Here is a 23641-nt window from a genome sequence, read left to right on the forward strand (position 1 = left end):
TAAATATATATAAAACCCTCCAATATATTCTACACTGAGACTATATTTACAGACAGATAAAGTGTAACTATTTAGGCCTAAGTATTTTATAATCTGAGGCTTCTATAGCTGTAAGGAAACCTAAGCTGAACATGTCCAAGACACAATCATATTGTTAAAATGAGATCAAAGAAAAGAAAAATGGAAAACGAACAATCAATGAACATACTGTATATTGTTAATATCGCTGGCAATTTAAAGCATATGGTCAAAGACCGGCCTCTTTTAGTGGACTCACCTTGTGAATCAGGAAAATGTTACAACTAATGACATTATCTTGGCATTTCCAGTGTTTGGAATAGTTTTGTACAGTTAATAAAATTAACTTAAGACACTGTAATTCTTAAATCCAATTATTTGTTTTGTTGACGTCTCTGTAGAGCACTCTGTGAATACAACCAGGAAAAATACACAGCAAACATGGTCCAAAAGTGCCTTTAAGTGCTTTATTAAAATGTCAAACAAAAAAGAACAGAAATCTTAAGTATGTATATATTCCATACATTTATATCGCAAAGGGATTGACAAGAAGCACAGTTCTTGAAGCACATACAAGCACAATAAGCTAAATAGAAAGAGAAGCATTTCATATAAAGAGTCAAAGCATTCAGTTTTATCTTGTCCTACAGTGGGAGAGAGAGGAATCTATTACATATGGCTTTGAAACAATGTAGACATTCTTTGAACGGTTCCACACACACAATAGCATTTACACAGGCATCAGCGTCTGTCACCGAAGGTCAGCCGATGCCTTTAAAGGGACATAAACTCTGCATCGATGAGTGATTTCATTCGAAACTATACAGCTTTGTACAACATTAATGTGATGATCCGGTCTCAGGGACTTCTACATGTTAAAACACGAACCATTGATGTTACGGTTCCAGTCACAGAAATGATGATAACGTGACTGAATGCAGGGCACAGTTAGGTGGAAGTCTAACCTGAATGGCTTTCTCGACAGACCAGTCCTTTCACATCACACCGAATGTTTAGGCACAGGATAATGGACAGCAGAAGAGTGTTTGTCGATTTTCTCTGTCAAGCACAGTGGTAAAAGGAGCACCCCTATGTTTGCATTCAGCTTCTGGATGCAAGTCGGGACCCTTTAGTCTATGCTAAGTCCTAAGTGCTACCTCAGCTTTACAGTCAAAAGGCTGAGGACCATAATCGATTGGTCCAAAGGTGCGTCTATATGCAAGAACCTACAAAAGACTCAGTCTCTCCCTCACTAATAGGGCAAGTGCCATGGCAACAAAATCATTGGCTTCCAAAGCAACTGTAGAGCACAGAATGTACAAGTTTTCTTCAACAGAGGGTTCTGTCTGGCGATTTCACGTCGGATTTTTGGAGCAATTTTGATTGAGGATATCCTGTGAGATTTTCAGGTTATTTGTTGGTCTTGGTGAGTGCACAAGAATGGAAAACTGAAATGTGTTATTTTGTGTAACCTGCAGCAATGCTATCCAGCTGCGGTCTGACCCTGAGGTGCTCTTTACGCTGCCCTCCTGGTCTTTCTGTAGGGGGCAGATTGTTATTACCCCCCCACTTTCATCGCATCGAAACACGTTGGCTGTTCTTTGGTTTCTGGACCTCAGGATCAGACTCGAGCGGGCACAGTGCTCAGGACGCTGCGCTTTTGTAAGCTACGCAAAACTACAAAGCCTTTTTTGACATCATTTTCTCCGCAAAATGCAGTATCATGCTTAACGTTGAGAACGAGGGCATCAGCAAACAGAACAAACAACAAATTCCTCGACACCCCAGCGAAACAGTATCTTATCTCCTCGACAACCCTTTAAAAGGATAACTGTTTACCTGTATTTCGAACGATACAGACATTTGATTTGAATCTGCTCTTCTACATATATATATTTATTCATCTATGTATATTCAAAATAAATTCTGAATATTTTGAATCAGATATGTACATAAGTGCAAACAAGATCAATAACACACATTCGTACACCGATGAGGTGACGCGAGTCACCAGGTCCCAGCACAGCTGGGGTGCAGTCTGGGTGGGCCAGAGGGGGACAGAGACTTAAATCAGGGGCTCACGTGTGGCTGATACCGTCCCGTTACTAACATCACACGGCTGCATTTTTTTATATAAACCGGCAAACCTTTTCAGACCAAATATGAGCCTAGAAAGTCTCTTTCCCCCAAATTGATCCATCAGATTAGTTCAAAAGCTCAGATGCTGTTTACGTAAAGATCTGGTTCTTATCTAAAAGAGATCAGCAACCCCAATAGAAAAATAATAATCATTAAATCAGAAATAACGTATGATGTCTCCAAAGGGCCTTTGGACATAAAGTATCTCACAAGTCTGTATATATATATATATATATATATATATATATATATATATATATACGTTTATATAATATATATATATATATATATATATAATTTTACAAAATAGTCAATCATCTCTTTTTCCAAGACAACTTAAGAACACATTCCCTTTCTGAATAAATTAACGTTGTACATTATTTCACTTGAAAAAATTCACAATTAAGATATACAAAGGTAGCCATGTTGTAGTTTTGTTGCCATAGCAACAAGAACTTACTATCATAGGTAACAATGAATCTATCATTGTATTACATACAAATGTGTATATTGATATATAGATATATAGATTAAGTAATTTTTTTTCATCTTAAACCACTAACTGCACAAACTATGATGTAGGTTATTCAGATTATTTTCATTTCATGCGATGACAGACTTTACGATGTAAGGTAAGGTAAACCGAGTAACGCTAATGATCAAACTCAAACTACCATTGACAGCTGTGTCAAAACAACACTGTAACATGACTGAAGTCGTGAGGGTATAGTTAAAACAGGTACCGTTACGAAGGTCAATAATGTGAAAAACTAGAATGACGTTGATGATGCATTTGTAATACGTACACAGATTATTCTAGCTAACTACTTTATGCAGGTATGCACACTTCTTAAAAAGTGAGTACTTTAAATGCTAAAGCCCCCGATGAGGCACATTGTTTTTTCTTTATCAAGTATTTCGTTGATTCCAGCTGGATTGCAGTTGGAGAAGGCATAATTCTTTATATGAGAGAGAGAGAGAGAGAGAGAGAGAGAGACAGAGAAAGGAGCTTCTACACCTTGGCTGGGCAAAGGAACTGAATTACAAAACACAATCCAAAACATCAATAAACAGTAGAGATCATTCCTAAAGGAATCCACACGTACTTGCCCCAGTATTTCTTAAAACAACCTTAAAACACATGAACATTATACAGAGATGTTTACAATATAGATACCACTTCAGTTATAACACAGTATAGTATCATCTCGCTCTGATTTCGTCTTGGTGCAGACTACCGCTGTATGATATCATTAAACTTGTGTTTGGCCTACATAGTGTGTGTGCTGATCAGCAAAAAAAGTTGCAATGATGTTTTTAGGTCATAAAATCAGCTTTATGGCTCTCTCTTGGGGTTACGCCGTTGAAACAACATGGCTGTCCCAAAGGAGACAACAGTTTAGAGAAGGGTCTTTGAGATAAGTGATGAAAAACATCATTTTCTGTCTCTTTTTGTACATCAACAGTGGATGGCATTGGGAGGCTTTCACTTCCTTGATATGTTGAGAAAGGTTGTAGGTTTTGTTCGAGAGAAATGGTGAGACAGGCATCCAAAACCTCTCGTGACATTCTCGCTGTCTTAAATGTCACATTCATATATGCATGTAAAGGCCCACGGAAGGGGTTCGTAAATGAAGCTTTGGCTGATGAGGGCCTTTTCTAAGTACCCAGTCTGAAAAGAATCAAAAATTTTCCTTTAATTGTAACATGTCTACACGAGAGCTGCAGCTTTCGGCTCACAGTCCAAATATTCAGATGTCACACGGTCATCTACGCCCTTGCATTTTAGAGTCTGCCGACTTTTGAAAGTAAGGACACAGTCAGTGATTTAAACCTGTTCACACATGAACACAACAAACACAAGAACAACTTAAAGAGTTCAATCGGCCGTCTATCTCAAAGTCAAAATGGGCAAAGAAACTCCCCTAATGGATTGCAGACCTCTTTGTATTATCCATCTGACACAGTTTTTCATGTTTCCTCCATGGATAAACTATCAATAATGTATTACAGCAATAATCTAATAGAGCTCTTGGTTGGCAGAGACTGGAACTCTATTAGCGGGAGCACACTGATGCAGCAATAAAAACAGCTGCTGGAAACCACCCTACTGTCAGTTTCCCAACTGTAGGACTCGCCTAATGAACGGGGGCTATAACTGAGATGTTTCAAAACAAAACGTAAGATAAAAGCTTGCTCCAATAGGTTTAGATTTGTCGCTTGGGTGGGCACATTTGCAATATTGCAATTTGAATCCATCTGGCTCATGACCTTGGCATGTCAAGGCCTGATTGTGCAGTCTGAGATATCCAGTGATTGGCACAGGGCGACCTGTCTGAGAGTCACTGGCACAAAAGCAGTGCACTTGACATGTCTGCGAAGGGGGTCGCATATGCTGCTGAATACAGCAAACTAATGGGAGAGTCACTGGATATTCAAATCAGGTACCAGTCTGAGACTTCTAGAAAGGATTTTGCATATCTTGTAATTTTAATAATCGGGATTCAACATATGTGTGCCAATCTGTTATAAATATGAGTGTGTAAACCACTAAGCATGCAGTTTAAAGAATCATTTTGTCAACTAATGGACACTGAAAACTGATCTTAGAGTACTCAGTGATGAACCAAACATGGCTGAACAAAAAGTGGAGACGAACAGACTGTCACACAGCAGGTGGGGCAGAGCATGGATTTGGGCAGAGACAGTCCAGCCATCAGAAGGGGTTTGTCAACAAGAGACAGACATAGCAATAGGGTCAATCTTATGAAAATGTCACATTTCACACCAAAATCAAAACGATGAAAATTTGGTTTTGCATATGCCTCTTTTTTAATTTTCATGACAATTAAACTAGGTTTCTGTTATGCATTATATGTTTTTGCATTGGAGCAATTGCATTTGTTTTTATCATTTATAATTTTCACTACTACAACATTTTTTACTACTTTAACATTTTTTTTTTGGTAATATAATTGCTTTTAGTATTATATTTTGTTAACAACAGAATTAGAACAAATGTAACCGTGATACTTGAAAAAATATTTCTTTGTAATTATGTAGTTATTTATTGCACATTACAGTGATAAAAGATTTGTTGTATTATGGCATTGACAATAGGACTGCTTAATTATCATAACTGTTTTTTTTTTGTCTGCTTTTGGCATGAAATATGACTGGGAATATGACTTTCTGATGAAATTCACCTAATGACTGAAAAAATGCTATATATAATCTACAAAATAAATAAGCATGACTATTTCTTTTAAATCATTTGAATATCCAGGACATCAGACAACAAGAAATATTTGCAAGAAACATTCCAGCTGGAATAAAAATAAAGTCCAGTTAAAATGTTCTCAACGAGATATACATCCTGAAGGCCTGCAATCAGACCTTACATTTCAGTGTGTATCACACTTCGCAACAGGAAGTGCTCATATTTAGTCTGCTTAAGGCAGTTCTATTTTTAAAATGCAGGTATGAGTATGTGAACCAATCTTCTGTTTGACCGTCTCGATGTGGAGCTTGAAATGCGAGGTGAGATACTTCAGGTATGAATAGTAACACTTATCTCAGTAGACCAGTTTTAGCCTGTTGGAAAGTCATTAAACAAATAATACTCTTTCAAGAAAAACTCACAACAACATACATCCCTAAGTTGATGGAGGAACGACACATTGATTCTGAAAGGCTACACAGGTATACTTTCTTAGTCTATGATAAAATGTGAGTCAGTTGAGTACAGAAGAACTGGGGGGAAAAAAAGACGTCCACACACTTCAGAACAACGACATTTTGAAAACCTCTTAACGAAAAACCTAAATCAGAAACCTAAAAACCTAAAACCTTTTTTTCGACATTTTGAAATGCAAAGATGAAATAAAACGTACCATGTTCATTAATCATAATTAAATATGAAAGAAATTACCACCACCAATAAAACAATGTAAAATTTCTTTAGGTGTCACTCTCACACACTCTGGGTTTTCACATTCTACGACGGAGAAACATTCTGCTGATGATCTGCAACGACTCCACCTCTTACCGTACATCAAACGAGTCGGCTCTGAAATCTAATGTTCACCTCAAGAGAATTCACTCTTCTCAGCTAATTGGTTTGCATGTATTCATATGGCTGTGAGTTACGAGAGCGCTCCATCTCCTGATTCAGCATCCGCCTGCTCCTTGCATCGAGATGGCATGCTTCCTTAAACAGTTGTAGGTCCAAGCTTAAGTATTGCCTGTTTCAATATCAACAAACCTCTGTTGACGTCAAATGAAGTGAGAATCTCTGATATGAGGATGAATGTATTGCCCGTTAAGGATGTACAGATTAGGCACACGTTTTGTTGCATTCATTTTTCTGTTGTTTGGGCACATGTTGCATGAGAGATGGGCCTGATTAGGTTGTGGGATTGTGGGAGAGGCTTACTGGATTCAGCGTCATTGGTGCAGCCACCAGGAGTTTAGGAACGGGACAGAAATGGGCCTCCATGGGAACGCACTGGAGGTCGATGGGGTCGGTGCTCAGTACCTCGGCGGTGTCTACTGGAAGACAGGTACAAACAGCCCAGAGATAAGGAGGTGAACCGCAAAGAATATGCAAAGAGAATATAGTCAATTCTTATCTTATCTACTCCAACATCAAATCCAAAGTTCATTTCGAAAATGAGAACAATAATTACAAGAGTATGAATAAATATTGTGCCATATGATCAAATAATGCATCAGTTATCTTGCAGACCTGCATTTTCACAATCGTAATTTTGTGAGACGCATTTCGGCAAAAAAGCAAGCGAAGCCGTAAATGAGTGCGGACACCTCAAGTCTGCGCAGAATTATTGGTCTTTACCTGAACTCCAGAATTACTATTACATGCTAAACTAGAGCTGAAAACCACACCGAAGATTTTGGCAGCTTACATAATGCTAAACACAGGGTTCCTACACATTTTCCATTTCATAGTAAAAAATATGATTAAAAAGAATTGATTCCCAATATTGAATTCACAATTTGATGCTCTCACAAAAACTAGCATTACCTAAATGTCTCTAGTCAGTACTAATAGCAGTAATTAAATGGTTCTTGGTACCATAGCAAAAACTATTGGAACTACTTAACTGTTTTATTTAGCTATTCGAGTTAATACATTAAAACAGCATGTTGACTGATTTTTTGATTAAGAAAACACTGCTTTAAAAATGTCAAGTAAAAAGCCACTAATGAAATGAAGAACAAAATAACTCATTATATAGAACAAGTGGCACGTCTATTACTTTTCATTTACATCTCAAGATTTCAGATTTTTTTTCTCCCAGCCGCTGCTATGGTTATCACGGTGACAATCACAATTTCAGATTCAATCCCAGATTTAAATATGATTATCACTCCTAAAAAAAAGTATATGCTCAACAGACATATCTGTGATTGGCTAAATGCTTAAAAAAACAATTCTAAATAGAAACATTTGACACTCTTCACAAACACGCCAAGCACCTGAATAGAAATATTTATAATTCGATTATGTTTGACACACTTTCACACTTTTTTATGAAAAACAGAATAGGGTCATTCTATACTTTTCTAAACTGCGTAGGAACCCTGTAAACAATCCACAATGTAGCTCTTTAAGAAACAAAGAGGCAAGCAAAACAAGCTTTTTCGGAAAGTTTGTCCAGGTCAGGCTTGTGGCTTGCCTATGATTCTGCAGAACAAACGAACTAAACAGACTAAATGGTGAACTTCAATTTCCCTTAAAGGTGAATTTTTGACAATGAAGGAAGGACAAACACAAATTCAGAGAACTGTCATCTAAAAACAGACACCCACATCATATTCACAGAAAAACGCAGAGGAAACAAATACCATCTCACTCTATGTGAGCCACAGAGACAACTTGCTCCAGTGCAGAATTCCTAAAACATGGTGAAGGGGGAAGAAAAGACAATGAGCTTTTGAAATGTATCACTTAAAGGGATAGTTTGTTCAAAAATATACATTCTGTCATCATTTACTTGCCCTCATGTTGTTACGACTTAACAAACGAATGCAAAAATGATCAATTAAACCACTTAGAATCAAATCAGTACAATTCATAATTCAATCATTCAACTGATTTAGTGAAAAGAATGAACTAAAAAATAATAATAATTTACATTAAGTCATTTAGAAGAAGTTTTTTTTCAAAGCAACTTACAAATGTGGACAATAGAAGCAATCAAAAATAAAATCAAGTCATTTGAGAATCAGATCAAATAGTTTACTGAAAAGAACTGAAACAAGACTCATTCAATTATCATTTAAGTAATCAGGGAATCTAATAAAAATGGCTATTTTATAATATAAGCTAACATTTAACTTCAGAAAACATGAAATAAAATGGTACAGTGCCTTGTTATTTATTTTCCCTTAATGTGGTCACTATAAACTGTTGTTGTATGGAAAGAGTTGGCTAATGATTCATTATTAATGTCTAATGTTGTGAATGAAAAAAATAACAGCATACGGGTTTGAAACAACATGAGGGTGAGTAATTAATGACAGAAATGTTATTTTGGGTGAACTATCCCTTTAAATGTAGCTTTTTGCTCTCTAACACAGTGAAGAGACTGAAACAGACAGAGATGTGAACACACGGACACATGGTGGAAACGGGACATTGTGCTCCTCACTGGTCCATAGAGAACTCAAGGACATTGGAATCGTTTGGAAATTCCATTTGGAATCGGAGAACAGTTGCATTAACATTATCTTTACTTGGATAACACCATCAGAGTTTGATTTCAATTTTCAAGTCTATATATAAAAACAAACAACTGTCTATGGACCAGAGTCGGATGCCTTACAGCTGTAAAAAGGAGAGGCCAAAATGAAGGGGCAAACCTGGTTGGAGGTGGCTGATTCAGCAAAAGGAACATTGGTGACTGGGGTCGTAGCCGACGAAACAGTGGAAGTGGTGGCACCGTGCATCATGGGAACTTTTTTCAGGCGAGTCAGACAAGAAACAAGGGAAGGGGGAAGGTGGAGGGGAGGAGGAATGTTATGAGTACCATGACATAATATGCCAGAGTCATGGCAGCTACGTCTTCATGTACTGCAAAGATGATGTATTCACACAGTACAAACATGCAAACAGAACTTCAAAACATTTTGTTTCGTTACCTTTTAGCTTAGAGAGTTTTATCCGATCACAGTTACATTTAGATAAAGCTATTAAGGGTAAAATAAAAACATGGCCATCATCAAAATTACAAACATTTGGAACAGACGGGAACGTCTGACTGTCATATTTTGATGGGGGCCGGACAATGGATAAATATAAAGTAAGGAAAGAAGGGGAATGTAAATATGCAGTTCATTCCCATTCAAGTTGCCTTAAAATAATATGACACTTTACTTCTTTGGTTGGGAGTTAACCTGATAATGAAAGACATAAATGTTCTACAATACCTGTAATCGAATACAAGTATCAAATCTAATAAAACCAGATGAAGTTTAAGAGATAAAGGTCATATTATAAGGAAAACTGCAAATTAACAGAGCATGATATGTACACAGCATACAGTGCATCACAGATGTCAAATGATGTCATAAAACTTAAAAATACAGGCACAGGCACAGGCACTCACTGGCACACTCACTGGTTCAGCACAGATCTAGTGTTTTGAACGGATTGTTACCAGCTAAACGACTGTAAAGGACAAATTTAACTTGGCCAGCTAAAAAAGGAGAGCATTGTTCATCTATGGGCATGGAAGTGTGTGTGCAACTGCATTTATGCTAGGCTTATTTTGGGTTTGTTAACACTGAGTGAGCAGGGGTGATTTCTACCTTTCTTAACGGGTGAATGGTAAGTTTTTGTGTGTGTTTGTGAGGGGAGGGGACCTAGACTCTACCCTCACCAGTATGTCCAGGCCCTGACAGGTAACGGCTTTGGGGGGCCCTGCAGCTGGTCCAGTCCCGCCTCTCCCAGCGGCCCTCTGTCATTGGGCCTGGGGGTTTGAAAAGGCCTATAACAGATTTCAGGAGGTGAGGGAGAGGAGAGGAGGAGGAGGAAAGGGCACAAAGAAAAAGGAACCAGACTTAATGAGTCACTCTGAAGACTTTGGCCTTGCTTGTTTGTGCCTGCACTGTGACGTCAGCTGCACACAAAATCACACGCTCACATGCATGCACAAACGCATACGACAAGCCAAAATAATGAGCAAATGATAGGAAGCGGTGAAAGCAGACAGGTTGGGTGTAAACGCAGTGACAGACGGGTTGGGCCTCCAGTTTGAGACCTAATGAAAATGACTATGTAAGGTGCACAAGTTAAGTCCTTGTCAATTTCAGTACTGAACATTACATATATCTTGTGATGATGTTAGAAGTGTTTCTTTTGACTATGAGCACTTTTTTAACTTTTCTCCTGAAAGTCAATAGTCATGTATTGTGTTTAACAGTACTTCTTTGTAAAAACGGAAATAAATTGCTAAAAAAAAAAAAAAATTAAAAATCAAATATTCTGTTTATGAGAGATATATTTTGGTGGCTATGAACAATAGAATCATAATGTGTAAATATATATGTATATATATATATATATATATATATATATATATATATATATATATATATATATATATATATATATGATTTGAATAATGTGTTTTTTTTTTTACAAATTATAATACTGTTACAATTAAAATGGAAATGGTTTATGATTACATTTACAGTTACATTTTCACAATCATATTTTTTTTGTCTTTTTTTCCCTCAAAGTCCTGAGCATTTCTATCATATCCCAAATGATATAATGTGTTTGAAAGCATTCTTTTATTGAAATAAATTTTTTTTTTCATAAAATAGCCAACACTTTTGTCTTGCTAATGCTAATTTTACAGCTAGCATTATTTAAAAAAACAGCAGCTAGACTGAAAGTGCCAGACAATCAAAATATTTTGTCCAAAAGTGATATTTAATGTTGCTTACTTTTATTTATTTGATTAGCATCTGTAAACTATGCACTTATAATGCGTTTAAAAATTATATTATATATACAATTGATTTGAATGAATGATTTGTAATTATTTTCACAATTATTAAGAATTTAAAGGAAATGATTTATGGTCAATTATATTTATAAAAGTTTATAATATTACTTATGTTTTTAGATTTACCATACATGTGAAATGTTGTAATTCATGTTGTTTCATGTTATAATGAAATTTCATTATTTGGATTGGATGTCTGCGTCTGGGACGAAAAACTAAACAAAAAAACAATGTAATCTACATATAATAGACATGTGAAAAGTAGCAAAAATAAAGGGATGGTAAGTTTTAACAAAAAACAAAACCCCAAACCGAAGAAAAACCAAAATAAGCAAAACAAAACAAAACAACATCAAACCAATCAACAAAACAAAACAAAACAAAACAAAACAAAACAAAACAAAACAAAACAAAACAAAAGTGCCCAAAGCAGAAGAAACACCCCATGATACAGTGCTGGGCCTGCTGGGAGTTAGTCGTGGATCACCCTCCTGTCTGCCACAGATCTGAGATGCTGCTGTAAGGAAACCGCTCATTCAGAGAGACTGGGAAGTGACCTACCAATGCCTCCAGATGGAGCCATGCAGAATACGGAGCCTGCAACACCATGCACAAAGAGCCCAGGAGAAGAGAGACCGAGGAGGATGGAGGAGTGGAAGAGATGCAGAGAAAGGGGAGTGAAAGCAGCATGAGAACAAGACAAAACAACTTTGAGTTAGTGACACACAGCGAAAGAGAAATGACCGTCATTATGGGCGACACGGTGGCGAGATGGAGACTCGGACACAAAGCAGGGAGAAACCAAGAGGAAATGAATCACACGGGTAGAAAGATCCTCATCAGGAGGGGGATGTTAACCTGGCTGCCAATCCGTTGTTGTGCTGATACGCTTTCTTGTCTCATCAGCTGATTAGCCTAATGCTAACAAGTCAAGCCTAGTACTTGATTTTTGGACCAGCATTCACTGAACATTTACATTTCGAAATGTACATTACATTGGAGTTAAACGGAAAATTCAGTGGGATCACATCTAGGATTGAGCTTCAATTCATCCATCATGAATCAGGAAGGTGAATTTCAGCAAGGCTATGTTACAGCTATTGTCATGCCAACAGAAAAAAAAGCAATTTTACAAGCAGAGAAGACTATTTTCTTGACTTAAAATAACATGCACTGCATTATCAAGCATAAAACATTTATAAAAAAATTAAAAGGGCCCATTTTGATTTCATGTTGCCTATAAAGATCTCAAGAAATGGCAGTTTTCTTTCCTGTGCTGCTGAGGTATTTCCACTGAAACAAAATGTTTGGGTGGGGTATTTTTGTACCATCAATATGTAGTTTACGTCACAGCTGTGAAACATTATTTGCTACACGCTAATGTCATTAAACGGCAGGTGGAATTAGAGGGACATTTTCAATTTAAGGAGCATCTTATTGGGAATAAAACGTTTTTTTTTTGTTTATTTTCACAGAAGAGAAAAAAAGCATATATATATATATATAGGAAGCACTAACATATAGCTAATCTCAAATGTAATCAAGTGCAGCACGTATTGTATATTTTTGTAGACCACAACCCCAAAACTAGTTATAATTTTTAGTATGTCTGCCTTTACAGCCTCATTTCATTAATAATCACTCTATCGCTAGCTACTCAAGCTTATATTGAGGTGTAGTTTATTTATAGCCTATATTTAGCCTTTTACTTATGGCGATTTTTTTTACGCTTCAAAATATCTAAGTTGTGTTCATTTCTGAAGATTATCATGATGAACAAAATGTGTAAGGGTTATATATCATTATTTATCAAAGAGCTTATTATATGCAATTTTCCAAAACCAAATGAAGAATCCTATTGGGTTCTTAAGGGAACCAGGGTAATGCTAACTTTGTGTCAAAATGACAATCACTGCAGTGCTCTAGATTTGGACTTAAAGCAACAGAACTCCTATTTTTAAACTCTCCTCTGTGTGTCAAACGTACTGTAACTATCCTCTCAGAGCCTCTTTTTAGGCAGAAGGGTTGCTGCTACAGTCATTTAGGCAAAATACAATCTAGCTTTTTACTGATTATGTGACAACAGTGAACATAGTGCTGTGCGGCATCAGAAAAAAAGAAGCTAATGCTCAGGTGCAGGTGCATGAGGAGACGTGGGACTGTATGCATCATGGGACTAATTAGCATGCCATGTGCATAGTAGGGTGGACTACTACGAGATAAAGAGAGCAAGTGGGCTTACAGGGAGAGAGATGGCAAGCAGAAAAAGTGCTCAAGTCCTCGTCTAGCCAGGCACTTTGTCTTTAAAGTGCTGTATTAATGCAAGCCAAACTATTACAGGAATACAGTGATATTAGATCAGAGCACAAGGGAATCATCTGTCTGCATGAGCTGACCTGTGGGAATGAACGCTGGCTGCTGCTGCAGCTGCATGCTGGCCAAAGCCTGCTGGTAGTGGAACATGCTGGGGTTGAAGATGGCAGCCGCACCGTTAGTCTTCTCAAGGGTCGGTCTCTTTGGTTGCATGGCTCCTGGTGGCAAAGCCTGAAGTGATCGGAAAAAACAAAACAAAAAGAAAGATGGTGGGCAGAAAGAAACGTTAAAGATAGCCATGATACTGAGCTACAGGAAACTTTGTACAGTGTGTGTTCATGTCCAGTCATGCCAATAAATCTGACATACTGTGTGTTTGTCATTATCAGTGTTGCAAACCAGGTTTTATAAATGAATAAAACATTTTCAAAACATAGATGGAGACATGCTTGACTACTTTTTTTTTAGAATGCAACAGAAAAATGGATCAATGGGTCAAATAAGGGTACATTTTTGGAAATTGAGATTTATACATCATCTGACAGCTGAATAAACAAGCTTTCCGTTGATGTATGGTTTGCTAGGATTGGACAATATTTGGCCGATATACAACTATTTGAAAATCTGGAATCTGAGGGTGCAAAAAAATCTAAATATCAAGAATATTGGCTTTAAAGATGTCCAAATGAAGTTCTTAGCAATGCATATTACTAATAAAAAATTAAGTGATGATATATTTACAGTAGGACATTTACAAAATATCTTCATCGAACATGTTCTTTAGTTAATATCCTAATGATTTTTGGCATAAAAAAAAAATATATTTTTGACCCATACAATTTTTGCCTATTGCTACAAATATACCCCATCGACTTAAGACTGTTTTGTGGTCCAGGGTCACAAAGTATCTTTTTTATCATATGTGTGCGTGTGTGAAGTTCAAACTTTTAAACAGTACCGAGTATACTCATACTTCTGATCAGTGTTGGGGTAAAGCTTTACAAGTCAAATAGATTTCTTTTTTCAAGTAACTTGTAAAGTAATGCATTATTTTTAAATTTACAATGACATTTCTAAACTACTTTTTCAATCGCAGCCCAGGTGACAAAAAGTAACCCAAAAGTAACAATGAATTACTTTTCATAAAGTGTAACTTCGTAGCACAATTAGTTACTTTTTTATGGAGTAATGCAATATTGTGATGCATTACTTTTAAAAGTAACTTTCCCCAACACTGCTACCAATATATAATCATATATACAGCTATGGTTAGAATTATGGACCCCCTTAATAAATATTATCAAAGAAGATTGGTGAAATAAATCTGCATTGTTTATTATTTTGATCGTTCATTCAAAATACACAGAAAAATCCAACCTTTAATTGATGCAAAACAACTGAAAGTAGGGGAAACTTTCATCATGAAATAAATGTTTTTACAAGGTACATCTTGGCCATAATTATTAGCCCCATTTTATTGCATTTATTTTTCAACTTCCATTTGCTGAGAGAGCCAGCTAAAAGCCTATAATGCCTTAAAACCATTCTTATAAAAATATAATATATATTACAATCTAAAAATATTTTGTTGCACATCAGAACTATATTCTTTGACTTTACTAATTGAAATGGATGATTAAGGGAAATTAGCAGGACATGGCAGGACAATATCATGTTTGTAGTCACCCTGGTGTGCCAAAAAAAATGTAAATATGAATGGGAATATGAAGGGGTGATAATAATTGTGGCCAACGTTTATTGGAGAAAAACATTTTTATTCACATCTGTATATTTCCATTCTAATACATGGTTTCCAGAAAAATATTAGTGGTAATTGTTAAAACGATAACAAGAAATGTCCTTGAGCAGCAAACCAGCATATTAGAATGATTTCTGTAGGATCATGTGACACTGAAGACTGGAGCAATGATGCTATTACCATCAAAGGATTAAACTGCATTTTAAAATGTATGCAAATAGAAAACAGCTATTTCAGACATCAGCATTTAACCCATCCAAAGTTCACACACACAGTTGTGAACACACACACACACACACACACACACACACACACACACACACACTGTGAACACACACCCGGAGCCTGGGGAATATTAGCCCGACCTCATATGTCATCCGCCCAGAGCTGCTCCCGTGTACAGCAGTGAGCGCAAGCTAGATTAAGGGGATTATTAGGTTTTTAATATGGCATAGTTTCACTACAGGAGGCCTTTGTTCACCCCCTGGAGCCGTGTGAGACATTTTTTTTTAATGGATGGGCTTTTTATTTAACTTCTTTTGGACTGATGCATGCAACACCCACTGAGTGGCAATAAACAGCTTGAAAGATTAAAGACAACTTTTTATATAACTCTGACTGGATTTGTCTGAAAGAAGAAAGTCATATACACCTAGGATGACTTGAGGGGGCCTAATTTTCATTTTTGGGCGCACTAACCCTTTAAGTTGTTTTTTTAATCATCTACATTGTTAGGGTTAGCTAGTTTGTGACAGCTAGTGCTAATCACCTGTATGTTCATCAACTACATTGTATTCTGTGAAGATTTTTTAATTAATGATATGCTGTTCTTCCTTCTCTGACAAATGTCTGTGCGTGCTTCTCCATTTTTCTAAAGGGCCATCAGAAGCATGAAGCCTTGCATGAGGAAGAGCGATATCAGAAAGAGAAACAGAGGTGAGGCCTCTGATAATTAAACACAGAATGCTCAGTCTAGATGAATGCATAATGAGGAGGATGTGCGGCTGTCTTCCAATGTGTAATTCTGTCTGAAGACTGATATGCAACATGATAAGAGAGCAAGGTCAGCAGGAAAGAGGATATCTGTGATCCACTAACCGAGGGAAGATGGGGGAGCAGTCCGACCTCATGATTTACACGAGTGAACTCAATCCCACAACCCAATAATAATGTGCTGTACTGTATACAGCTCAACAGTCGGGTTTCTGAAGTAAAAATCTCAATCCAAATCTCCACAGTGAAACTGATATTAAACAATGCATAATCCTTTCCAGAAAGACCACCTATGAGCTCTAAGCTTATGAGGACGGTGGTATATGTTTCTGTAGATTGCATAAGCCAGTGATTTAAACTTCACTGAAAACAATTGCTTATCTGCTGAATTAATTACAGATGAGGTATTGCACTACCCACAATTCTGTAGCGAGATTCACCAATCAGAAGTTGTTGTTTCCATGGCAATGAGAACTGCAAACCCCACAAAATATTTTTTTTGTATCTATATTATTATTACACAGCTACTTATCTTGTTAGTTATTAATAGATGTTGTAATGTAAGAGCAAAAAATATGTTTTCCAATAAGGAAACACATTAAAAAGTTCATTAATCACGCACCCTTATGTCATTACAAATCTGAATGGAGCATTTATTTTTAGAAACGTCTCAGTGTTTTTTGTCCAGACAATGGAAGTCAATTGGTCACCAACACGGTTTGTTTTCCAACATTGAGAAGAAATAAATACATACAAGTTTGGAATGACATGAAGGTGAGTAAATGATGACAAACTCTTTAAAATGAAATGTAATTTAACAGTGGAACAAGTATTAAATTATCCCTCATTAAAAAAAATATATGATATTAAATTCCTGACCAATGCTTATAAGATGAAAACTATTTTCATGTTTAACCTCTAAAACTCAGATGCTAAAATTCTGTCTAAATAAGTTAAAAATAAATATTAAAAACTAAAATCAATCATTGGTAACACTTTATTTTTAGGTGCCCTTGTTGCACATTACATGCACTTACTATTATAACAACACTTAATTATGCATATTTATATGCAAGTAACCCTAAACCAAACCCTAACCTTATAGTAAGTACATGTATTTAATTAATATTACTGTACAATAAACACTGTAACAAAGACACCTTAAAATAAAGTGCAACCCAATCATTTTAAATGCTACAATCTGAATTTGCACAACATTATAATGTACAGCAAGAAAATGTAGATTTATTTTGAGATTTGCTTTTTTGCTTATTTTGACAAAGGCAATCTAAATGTAAAAATAGAAAAAACGAGCATGAACAATTAAATATTCAATATGAATTAATATGTAAAGAACTATTACTGGATGACAAGCAATATGGTACTCATATAAAAGTATTTTGCATCACTATTAAAGATACATTATTGCATCCTTTTTCCGATCTTCAAAATCGAATCAACTGAGCTAGTTGGTTTACTTTACATTTTTTGATTTTCTGAAGTGCCTGTGGAGAAAAGTATTGAGAAATATACTTTTAGAATCCAGACCACAAATGTATTCATTTTTATTTCACTTCTAAGACAATGATTAGTTTACACAGAGTTTGTGGCTGGTTTCTTGCAGCATTATTGCTTTCATCCAAAACACAAACTGAGCTATTAGAAATGAACAAATCGGCAAACAAAATGAAAAAAGACAAAAAAAATGGGTGAAAGATTAAAGTACCAGATTGAAAGTTGGTTGCAGGCTGCGCTTCAGAGGACGCTCTGAGGGCTGGGTAAGCGAGCAGTGACCACATGATGATGGCAAACCAATCAAAGACAGTAGACATAAACATGAGACAAGAGAATGAGCCGTGAAGGAACAGATGCAGCTGAGGTTAGAGAGAGAGCTGGGTAATAAGCTTGTAGGACAACAAAGAGAGCTGTGAGGATGTAAAGACAATCAAGCAGTGTTTAAAAAGAATGACAGCATGATTCAAGAGAGAGTCAAATAAAGCCAACATATGATAAAGCCTCAGGCAGGCCAGGTGACTGCAAGAAGCAGAGGAGGATTTTTGGATAAGGTCCCCACATCTGTGCACTGTAAATAAACCTTGGTAAAAATGTTACACGATAACACTTGGGAGACTGGGAGAAAACTGACACATTATGAAAGAGAAACTGTCTGCAGTACACTCTTGGGTGGGAGGCTGCTAACTAGTGGAGGTTTCTGTGGGAATGAATTGCTTGTTTTTTCCTTTCTTATCATTTGTCTCTCCTGCACCTGCACTGCACTGCATACACTGTTTGTAACCCATCACTGAGCCCAGGTCTTCATACATTACATAGAAGACAAAGAGCTCGCCTGCAGACACACACACACACACACACATACACACACACACACCCTCCTGCGGGGATCTGAATTAGTTAATACACTCATGAATCTCACATTGAAGGTGTGTGGAAAGTGAGTTATAAATACACATACTTTCATCTGACACTTGTAAAGCTTACTGAAAATAGCACACTGGCTAAAACTAAGGCTGCTGGTCACTAAGGTTACTCCAGGGGGACTGTTCCTGTAAAAAGTTGCCTTGGATAAAACCACATGCTAAAATGGCTACTTGCTTACTAAAATGGCCCAGTATGACATGAGATTTGATGAATTACTAGGCACATATTACAAAAAGATTTAACTCTAGTTTCCATTGAAATAGTGTGGTGATGTAGCTTACTACATAACACTGTGCATCGCGGTTATGTGAACTTGAAAACAAATGTGAACATCCAAAGCAATTTACTTCAGTGTTTATGATCATGATCAACTGTAAAGACATGTAATGTAACAAAAGATTTCTATTTCACACAAAATTCCTATTTATCAAAAAATCCAGAAAAAAATTATCATAGTTTTCACAAAAATATTAAGCAGCACAACTGTTTTCTGTGTGATAATAAGAATGATAATAATACATGTTTCTTCAGCTGCAAATCAACATATTAGAATGATTTCTGAAGGATCATGTGAAACTGAAGACAGGAGTAATGATGCCGAAAATTCAGCTTTGCATCACAATTACATTGTAAATATATATTGAAATTATTTTCAATTGTAATATAATTTAATTGTAATAATATAATTGTAATTATATTATATTGTAATATAATCTTTTAGAATTGTACTATATTTTTTATCTATAAATGCAGCCTTGGTGAGCCTCACTGACTTCTTTCAAACACACACACACACACACACACACACACACACACACACACACACACACACACACAAAAACTTGTGTGATAAAATATAATTGAATAATGAATGGTAATCCTGAATTTAAGAATAATGAAAAAACAAATGATTTTTAACATTCATTCAAGTGCCTTGAGTTTGCAAGTCATTCTTCGATTAAGTTTGATTTGTGCCAAATGTGATAGAATGGTCAGAAGTTATTTAAATGTGTAACAAATTCAATTAATAGCAATGTCTTTGTTATAAGATATTTGTAAATAATTTTATTTTAGATGGATGAATAAAATAAAGCATTTTTCACAAATGAATATGTAGCTTAATTATCAATATGTTGCCATATTGGCTGAAGGCATCATCTTCTGTACTGTGATGTGTGTTTGTTATAATCGTGAGAATTAGTGCTTGTGATGTCATTGTAATGGGATCGTCTCAGTAACTCACCATGGCAGCAGCATTCTGGCTGGCTTGGTGCTGCGCCGCCTTTATCCGGGCCTGTAAGTGAGCTGGAGGGTGAAAGTACTTGCATTTGTCACGGGTGCATCGGCCCTTGATGTAATCCATGCAAACAATGACGGAGTTCTCACTGCCGTCCACCATGGCGGCTTCCATTGGGTGGGCATAGCGGCAGTCGTTCTCCCCGCGTGTGCAGTTCCCCCGCTGGAATTCTCGACACACCTGAGAGCAGAACAGCAGAGATTTACTATCACCCATTAGTCACGCTGACAGTCATTACAATTTTTATCTTGACACAATAGCATTACAAACTAGATTCTTACATTTGGAAAAAGAAGTGTGTGACCCTTGCCCAATTCTATGTTGAATGAATGGTTGCCAGGATGTTTCTATTAGGGATATAGATTCTTTAAGCATGTTGCTTTGTAGTTGCTAGGGTGTTTGTTAGGTGTTCGCTCATTGGCCCAGGTCGAAATATGCCCAGTCTCAAGTCTACATCATATTCTGGCCTATATTTTTGACTCATTCAATCTAAGTCTATAGGATTTTTAAGTCTATAGACTTTATAATATATGAATATGATATGATCATATATTAATATGTATATGAATAATCATGTATTAATATCTAAATTAAATATCAAAACTAATCTTAACTATGACATGAATCATATGAATTCATGTGTGAATAACAACTACCTTGACTATATGTTAGTTCATATTTGTTAAAGTATTTGTTATAGTATTCAAGTAACACTTTACACATGAATTCATAAGACTCATGTTGTAGTTAAGATTAGTTCTTGATTAATGCATGCAATAACTCATCAACAATTTTTATTTAAATAATATTTTATTTAGGTATATGATTATTAATGTACTGTTATTGTAAAGTGTTACCGAATTGGTTCACCGCTTGCGCTTGTTTTATCGCCAAATATGGTCTAACTATGGTCTTAAGTCTGATGACTAAAAGCCGGAATACACGTTATGATTTTCACACAGATTTTTGCCCTGATTGGCAGTCTGGACGAGTCACCACTAGATGCCAAAAGTCAGACCCCGGATTGCAGATTTTGGGCAGTCAGATGACAGATTTCACACAAAATTGCATGAAGTGCATGATGGGCACAGACTTCTTTTAGCTTCAGACAAAGATTTCATAGTCTGAGGATATCAAACAAGTTTGATATTATGAGTTGATTTAAAAACACATACTGAGTTCATTTGTCAAGTGATTTAAAAGGGTCATGAACTTAGAAATCAAAATTCCCTTGATCTTTTAATATATTAGAGGTCATTGTGCTATAAAAATATTTGGTAAGTTTCAGAACTCAAAACTTTACCGTAAGTCTAAAAACAGCTTATACCGAAGCCAGTCTGCCAAAGCGACAGGTTTTGGAATGTGTCACTTTATGATGTAATATTATGGTTGAACACCGCCTACAACACTGCCTGTTTAGCCCCGCCCACAGATTTGCACATGTAGTGTAAATAACGTAATGAGAGAGGTAAACGCAGGTCTATGCAGAAACCAAACAATAAACTTTATTTGATGAATTTTATTTTTAATGAAGTTCCAGACCGCGTCAATAAGAACTTGGTCCTTTGTTCCCTTCATTTTACTGTGGATTGGTTTCCAAACAAAGCACAGTTCGATGCAGGATTTTCAGAAATATTGAAACTAAAAGACGATGCTGTGCCGGCTATATTGGATCTGACAGTAATGTCGCACCACACAAGTGTGAGTAACTGTTTTCATTATGTGATCTCTATTGCTTTGTCTGTTAAATAGATCGTTTGATATGTATTTATGTGTTTTTAACCTAAAACACAGCACATCCATCTAGAAAGGCTGTAGGATACATAACACATACAAGTGTTGGCCAATCACAGCAGTAGGCGTTTACTTTCGAGTCTATAATATGGCGCACTTATTCAAACAGGGTGTTCCGATGAGGGGGGACAAAACAAGACAGAAATAGTCTAATACTTCTAAATTATGTTTTTTTTTTTGTTTTTTTTTAATGTAAAAATATTGATAACAATATAAGTTGACCTCAAAGAACAGTTCAAAATAATAAAAAAGGCAGTTCATGACCCCTTCAAGCAATGAGGCACATTTTCCTGCATGAGTTTTTTACGTTCCTTTAGTGTACGATGCCCAGTTTTTCCTCTGTAAACACTAATAATGTGTATGTGACGCCTAGTGTTTAAAAATCTGTTGGCACACAATTTGACATGTTTTTGAGTCTGAAGGACAAAGGATTTAGAATGAGTTACATGCCGAATAATTGTTTAGGAAGATATTACTAGAGACTGTGTTTAACACCTCAAGCTTGTCTGTGCGAACATGCTTCTGCGTTGAATTTCCGTTGCCCATGGCGATGCCGGTGGGGCTCCCCGGGACCAGCACGGGGGTGCTGGGCAGAAGTTCGGGCATGAGACTGATGCCCGGGCTCATGTGGCTCAGGTACGGGCTGAAAGCCATGCTTGGACTGTTGGCCAAGGAATGCGTTACTGGGAACGATGTCTGGATGAGACACACAAAGACAACAACAGATAATAAAGCAACATTTTCAAGTCAAAATGGTCATGATGTTGTTGGTTATTAAAATGGCTCTCACTATGGGCTGCAGCTGAGTTCCAGGCATCATGAACTGCATCTGCTGGGCCAGCATGGCAGCTGCGGTCTTCTGCTGGATCAGGTTGTTCCTGCCATTTATCTCCAGCTGGGTCTTGAGATGAGGCGGAGGATGCAGGTACTTACAGTTATCACGTGTACAGCGACCCTTAGAGGGGTTGAAGAGGGAGACACAAAGAGAGAGAGACAGAGAGATGAATTACACCGAATCTCAGCTACTATTCAAGATCCAAGACTGCGTGAGAGGACGATAAGGGCTCCGTGATTGAGCGGATAAATTAAACGGGAATCCCTAGACATTCAAGCATACTGATTCCAACTTCCACTATAATAGGAACATCCAAAACCCTATCTAATGAAAAGAAAACAGCATAATCTCAGGAGTGCTGGAAGGTCTGAATTTCAAACGATCAGAGGAAACGGCCAAACGACAGCATTGGGACACGGGCGGAAAAAATTTCACTACCTCCAAATGAATTGACAGTGACAGTCTTCTCTTTCTGTCTGTCCGCATCAACAGTCTGCCTGTCTGTGCGGCTGACAGATTATAAAGCCCTTGTGGCTTTTGTATATGCTCATACTACATATGAGTCGGACATATAGTATTATGTTTATCACCCAGCTGTCCACGCAACAATTCGACTGGCGAGCTGCAGAAACGGTTTAAATACACACACCAAACGTTCATGAGCAGGGTCGATTAGCTGCGAGACAAACTCAATGAACCCATGGAGCAATGCCACTTGCTCTGCAATGCGTAAGGTACTGTAATAACCCAATAGAGAAAGATGTCATTCCATCAGTCCAGCAGTTACATATTTCTGCTGATGGTCTGATGATAAACCGTGTCTATTTCCTAACACACCTTTCTTTTGTTCATTTTTCAGGTCAACGGAGGATAGAGAGTTTCAATGAGTAAATTAAAAAAATATAAATTACTAAAAAAACATGTCTAGTTAGTTGAAATAATGAAACAATTTTACAGCAATTTATCAAAAGTTTAACAAAAATGACTTTTTTAAGGCCCAATGTAATACTTTTTTT

At 36.7% G+C, this 23641-nt stretch overlaps 2 protein-coding genes across 7 annotated transcripts in view; both read right to left on the reverse strand.

The window, feature by feature from the left end:
* LOC132109490 (uncharacterized) overlaps positions 1–23641 on the reverse strand; it is a 106931-nt gene that overhangs the window by 52323 nt on the left and 30967 nt on the right. The window lies entirely within an intron of this gene.
* The window catches only part of LOC132109493 (muscleblind-like protein 3), a 37696-nt gene continuing 20070 nt past the window's right edge, over positions 6016–23641 (reverse strand). Inside the window, exons 2-9 of one of the 6 annotated variants that reach the window (XM_059515602.1) lie at positions 22581–22745; positions 22286–22486; positions 19943–20176; positions 13592–13739; positions 11757–11792; positions 10062–10169; positions 9043–9137; positions 6016–6705 (exon numbers count right to left, since the gene is read on the reverse strand). In XM_059515602.1, coding sequence (XP_059371585.1) covers positions 6688–6705; positions 9043–9137; positions 10062–10169; positions 11757–11792; positions 13592–13739; positions 19943–20176; positions 22286–22486; positions 22581–22745 — 1005 coding nt within the window. In that variant the 3' untranslated portion in view covers positions 6016–6687. Of the gene's footprint in view, positions 6709–9042; positions 9138–10061; positions 10170–11756; positions 11793–13591; positions 13740–19942; positions 20177–22285; positions 22487–22580; positions 22746–23641 lie in introns of all 6 variants that reach the window. The other 5 variants (XM_059515603.1, XM_059515604.1, XM_059515605.1 and 2 more) reach the window with 5 other exon arrangements.

The sequence above is a fragment of the Carassius carassius genome, chromosome 29, assembly GCF_963082965.1.
Source record: "Carassius carassius chromosome 29, fCarCar2.1, whole genome shotgun sequence".
NCBI classification, from domain to species: Eukaryota; Metazoa; Chordata; class Actinopteri; order Cypriniformes; family Cyprinidae; genus Carassius; species Carassius carassius.